We start from the raw sequence: 6,000 nt of genomic DNA on the forward strand, positions 1-6,000 counted from the left end.
ATTGATATTCCCGGTATCTAAAAAGTGGGAACTTTGATTATGATACAGCATTCTTGATTACATAGGTTGAATTTTTCAGAGAAAAGGTTTTTGCCCTCCTCCTTCTCTTGCAGTATCTTGCTTTTTTTTGTTGTTTTTTTTTTTTTTTTTTGAGAGGGAGTCTCACTCTTTTGCCAGGCTGGAGTGCAGTGGCCCAATCTTGGCTCACTGCAACCTCCACCTCCCGGGTTCAAGCGATTCTTCTGCCTCAGCCTTCCCAGTAGCCGGGACTACAGGTGTGCCACCACGCCCAGCTAATTTTTGTATTTTTAGTTAGACGGGGTTTCACCATGTTGGCCAGGATGGTCTCACTCTCTTGACCTCGTGATCCACCCGCCTCAGCCTCCCAAAGTGCTGGGATTACAGGTGTGAGCCACTGCACCTGGCCTAAAGAAGATCTGTTACCAAGAAAGTTTTAAAGTTTTGCTGGGTAAAATCTGGGGGGGCCTAGGTTGCCTTTGTCATTTAGGCCTCTGGCTTTTTTGGGAGGAGCTACTGTCATGTGACTGGCAGCCAGGGTGAGGCACCCACTGCAGGCACAGGGCTGATACCTGAAGGTCAGCAAGCGACTCCTTTTGTGGCTCACCCTAGTCCTAGCTCTGGTGGGACTAGGCAGGAAAAATAACTCAAGCGATGCATTCTGGTTATATAGTGAGCAGTAATGCTGTGAAGAACAGGAAAATAGGTGTTTAAAATGACAAGGTAGTAGGGTCAGCAAAATGGAAGTAAAGCTTGTTAGTGTCCACTCTCTTAAAAGTACGCAGACAGAAAGTCCTTACAAAGTTTGCAATTTGTTTGTAAATGTGTATATAAATACAGAAATATCTATCTGGCTTACTTAAAGCACTAACAATCAGGTAAAGACCTGGTCTCCCTCGTGGCCCTTGCTCTTGCATTTAATCAGGTTGACATCAGATGGTTCTGTGTGAATTTCCTTAGACCAGGAGTTGGCAAACTCTTTCTGCGGAAAGCCAGACAGTAAACATTTTAGATTTTGCAGACCATAGCAAAGCAGTCGTAGGCATCCAAAAATGAATGGCCACAGCTGTGTTCCAATAAAACTTTACTTATAAAGTTACATTTGGCTTGAGGGCCTTAGTTTACCAACATCTGCCTTAGACCAAAAGAGAAATGCTCAGTGCACCAAAAGCCCTGTGGGAATACATAGTAACAAGTTGGCCACTCGTGGTGGAGGCCGAGGTGGGAGGATCACTTGAGCTTAGGAGTTTGAGACCAGCCTGGGCAACATAGCAAGACCTCATCTCTACTTAAAAACTTAGCCGGGTGTGGTGGTGTGTGCCTGTAATCCGAGCTACTTGGGAGGCTGAGACAGGAGGATAGCTTGAGCCCAGGAGTTCAAGTGCAGTGAGCTACAACTGCACCACTGCACTCCTGCCTGGGCAACAGATTGAGACTCTGTCTTAAGAAGAAGAAAAGTACCAATCTGCTTTTCTAGAAGAGAAATTTTTAGTGGATTCACATTCCAACATGTAAAAAAGTGGCTGAAAATAATAATGTGATACTTCTTGATCAGGTCAGATTAGTTTGCATGAAACAGTCCCAACACTTCCTATTGCAGAATAGATGCCCTTGCCCAAAGCAAGCAAATCAAGTAACAATTACAACAGATCTGGACAGTTGTAGCACCATGGGGATTTTCTAATCTGTTTTCTCTTTTGTTCTGCAGGTCTATTCCTTATCCTCGGTTTGATACTCTACCCTGCTGGCTGGGGTTGCCAGAAGGCCATAGACTACTGTGGACACTATGCATCTGCCTACAAACCTGGAGACTGCTCCTTGGGCTGGGCCTTTTATACCGCCATTGGGGGCACAGTCCTCACTTTCATCTGTGCTGTCTTCTCTGCACAAGCAGAAATTGCAACCTCTAGTGACAAAGTACAGGAAGAAATTGAAGAGGGGAAAAACCTGATCTGCCTCCTTTAGTTTGGAAGAGACAATGCCATTTTCTCCCTTGAGTAATCTTGTGAAACAGTCCACAGTTTCATCATTTGAGTCAAGTGGAGAACTAACCTTTACCTACCAAAGCCACGTTCCACGGCCCGAGGCTTAAACAGGACCAATGAGAGGCCACATCCAGCTACGCAAAGTTACTGGACATGCGGTCTGCAGTGCACATTATAAGGAATGGAACATGAAAATAGTATATAATCCTAGACCTGGAGTTGCCAAGTTCTGTCAGACTCCATCTCCCCCAGGTTCGATGAAGGATAATAATCTAAATCATTAGGGCAGCAGTTTCTCTGGTAACGGAAGAGACCGTCCGCCAGATCTGCAGGCTGTTTCTGCTCCAACACTGCTTGTTTGTGAGCATCTCTGCCTCAGAATGGGGTTTTGGGTTGGAGTTCTTGTTTTCCTCTGTTCTTTCAAGTTGTCTCCAACGAACAGAAAACTATAAACTTACTGGGGACAGGATGTGTGCTAAAGGGCACAGCAAGACACTGTCTTTTGCTTAGCTGACCAAAGGGGTCAGCAGGGATGGCGTGGAGTCGTGCTGTGGAACGTATTCTAGGCTGAATCCTAGGGTAAGGCGGATCAACTGAACTGTCACTCCAGAGATTTTAGAAATTTGAGTAAAGAAACAGTAAGGACCTATACAATCATATGAGAACAAAAATATGAAATCTTGCTAGTGAAGACGTATTTTTTCTTCTTCCCAGCAGCCAGGCTAGCACCAGTTCTGGCCCAGTCTCCTCTTCTTCTGGAGATCACATGTTTTTCTTCTAAGGTTAGGATTGTGCTTTGACTGCGAAAGGAAACCTCATTCTGTTTCCTCCTTCCAGGGACTGAGGTCTCCAAGCTAGCTGTGGCTTATGCAGATGTTCACTGGGAGGACCTGCCAGAATCTCGGCACTTGGGGGGAGACCTTTCCTCCCAGTTTGGTGACCATGCTGTAGTCAGCTCTATTTCCAATCCCGACAGTAGCAGAATGGCATTCTACAACAAGAAGAAGCTAGTTATGGGAGTTAAGTTTTTGTAGTTACTGGTGTTGATCCTGAAAGCAGACTGGGATAACATTAAATTGCTGCAACTGAAGAACTGCAGCCAAGACCTTAATTCCAGGAAAGCACAGAGGACAAAGTTAATTCAAAAAGAGGCGCTAGATCAAGGTCACAGCACTGCCTACACCTGTTTACAAAAAGAATCAAATACCACTATGAATAAGGATTCAGGGGCTTTTAATCTACTTTCCATAAATTACCAATATCACTGATTCAGGAAGATAGTATCTCAGAATGACCAGAGCAGCACAGAAACAAGCTACTCTGACATTATGGGAGCTTCAAAATTGTATCATGATACAGAAACACTCCTTAGCACTTTAAGAAAGTGAGATGGAACTGCCAGATTTCTGGAAGGAGAAAAAGTGTAGGTATTTGGGTTCATTAATCTGCTCACTTGAGGACTTTGTTTTGAAAAAGTACCTTCTGTGGACAAGGTATTGTGTGTTGTGCTACCAGCTATACAACCCTGACTTCAGAGTTTGCAACCTTGCCCTGAGTGAATCATGTTAAAGCTGTCTGAGTCTAAAGCACCGTATCTTGGTGCAGAACAGATAATTATACAGAGATGGAATGGGACAACCGCAGTCTTACTACATTCTGGTGTTCGGCCTATATGAGAAACCATCTTCTCACAGATTAAGGGCTAAGGGCAAAAGGGGTGGGAGGTGTGGAACTAGCCTTAATGAGTTTCCCATTCCTGAACCAAAATTCAAAGTGAGTGAGATGTAAATCCTGTGATTTTGGTGAAGAAAGAAACGGGTATCTTCATAGCAGCCTAGGAAACCTTAACCATATCTCTAACACCACACAGAAAGAGGCTGGAGGAGGCACTGGACAAAGCTCCTGTCTCTGTGTGTACATTTATAATGTTCTAACCAAGTCTCAAACCTTGACAATAATTTTCATTAAAAGCAATCCCATTCATCAGACAAATCTTGATGAAAAACACAAAATTTTTCCATAAACTTATCAGAAGACTCACTTTTCTTTCTTTCTTGGATAGAGAAACCATTTTCTGACACTAGGTTTACAATCTCAGTGTCCTTACAAGTTAAGTCCTAAGCTCACAGGATCCTCCGAGCATGTCCATCACCTGCTCTTTGGCTAAGGTGGCAGTGTACCTCTAGATCAACCTGGGAACAGTCACAAGGGAGTGTGACTTCTTGGCCATAATAAACTCACTCGATAGTGTTTGTTATTAATCTGAATGCAACAGAAGACAAAAGCACAGGCATGCACACACACAGAACCCCAAACCACTAAAAACTACCTAAACACTGACTTAGTAAATAGTAAAAAGGTAATGTTGGGACTTTTAAACCTTGAATCCATTAGCCAGGCTTGGGATGAAAGGACCATCTAAAATCATGCTAATCTAAACCATGCTCTTCCACACAGCTGTTTAAAAACCACTGGGTATGAGGAATATGCTAGAAATGTTAAAAATAGATTGTTGGCTCACACTTATTTTTCTAATAAATAGGACCATTATTACTACCAGGAAAGTCTTATTTATTTTGCCTGAAATTGGCTTAAAGAAAGTCTCATGACGGGATGGGATGGGCTGCGCTTCTCAATGAACTCTGAGGCAGAAATATTTGCCTTGGATTCTGTGGATTCTTTAAACCTGTGTGCTAATAATTCAAACAATGTTGCATTAATTGTATAAGGGTTTTTGTATAGTTTTCAAACATCTGTGATGTAATGATCTTTGTTAAACATATATTCTGTAAAGTGCCATAGTCTTTTTTTATGTGTAGCATATTTAAAAATATATATTATACATACACAAGTTTGTGTGAAAGATGTGCAATAACAAAGGTGTATGTATGTTTTGTTGTTTTGGAAACTGCACAGGAGTCAAAACAGGGATGTTTCTGTTTTGGCAAAGGAGAGTTCCACATTTTTGCCTTCATGGCTTATTCAGTAACCCATAATTTTAATGCTACACAAATCTTATGTGAAGAAAAGACTGGTATGAAATCATTTTTTCCTGGGTCTAAAATAATCACTAGTGTTATGTCAAAGTTAAGCCCGCACGCCAGGCCCAGTTAATGCTAGTCTTTCATGTGAAATGTGAAGCTGTCATGTTGCCTTTTCTCTTAGTAGGATAACTAGTAGCTGGTACATAATCACTGAGGAGCTATTTCTTAACATGCTTTTATAGACCATGCTAATGCTAGACCAGTATTTAAGGGCTAATCTCACACCTCCTTAGCTGTAAGAGTCTGGCTTAGAACAGACCTCTCTGTGCAATAACTTGTGGCCACTGGAAATCCCTGGGCCGGCATTTGTATTGGGGTTGCAATGACTCCCAAGGGCCAAAAGAGTTAAAGGCACGACTGGGATTTCTTCTGAGACTGTGGTGAAACTCCTTCCAAGGCTGAGGGGGTCATTAGGTGCTCTGGAGGGACTCGGCACCACTTGATATTCAACAGCCACTTGAGCCAAATATAAAATTGTATTTACAGCTGATGGACTCAATTTGAGCCTTCAAACTTGTAGTTATCCTATTATATTGTAAACTAATACATTGTCTAGCATTGATTTGGTTCCTGTGCATATGTATTTTCACAATGTGCTCCCCTCCCCAGATCTTAATTAAACCAGATTTTGCAATTCATTCTTATTCTTTCAAGTCTGAGTATACTGGCTTCAATATGATGTGTATAATCTGATCAAGAAAATACCTATCAATCAGTCAACATTTATTTTAAACACTAACTTACATGTAATATTGATGAATGGAAAAAAGATATTCAGGTATTTTAAACTAAACTATCCCATTCACTAGTAACATATATGTCCCTACCCTGGGTTATCTTTCTTTAACGTCAAGTATGTATTTCTTCCTTGAAGAAGCATCAACACAATTGTAAATAGGAAAAAACATCTCAAGTATTGTAAACATATATTAATTTTAAAGCTATGAAATATG

At 41.7% G+C, this 6,000-nt stretch overlaps 1 protein-coding gene across 3 annotated transcripts in view; it reads left to right on the top strand.

Moving 5' to 3' along the window:
- Positions 1-5,685, top strand: part of LHFPL2 (LHFPL tetraspan subfamily member 2) — a 164,165-nt gene extending 158,480 nt beyond the window's left edge. For all 3 annotated transcript variants that reach the window (XM_055112279.2, XM_055112278.2, XM_008966859.4), the window contains one exon: positions 1,727-5,685. In XM_055112279.2, the coding sequence (XP_054968254.1) occupies positions 1,727-1,983 (257 nt within the window). In that variant the 3' untranslated portion in view covers positions 1,984-5,685. The remainder of the gene's footprint in view (positions 1-1,726) is intronic.
- Positions 5,686-6,000: the final 315 nt, after the last annotated feature.

The sequence above is a fragment of the Pan paniscus genome, chromosome 4, assembly GCF_029289425.2.
Source record: "Pan paniscus chromosome 4, NHGRI_mPanPan1-v2.0_pri, whole genome shotgun sequence".
NCBI classification, from domain to species: Eukaryota; Metazoa; Chordata; class Mammalia; order Primates; family Hominidae; genus Pan; species Pan paniscus.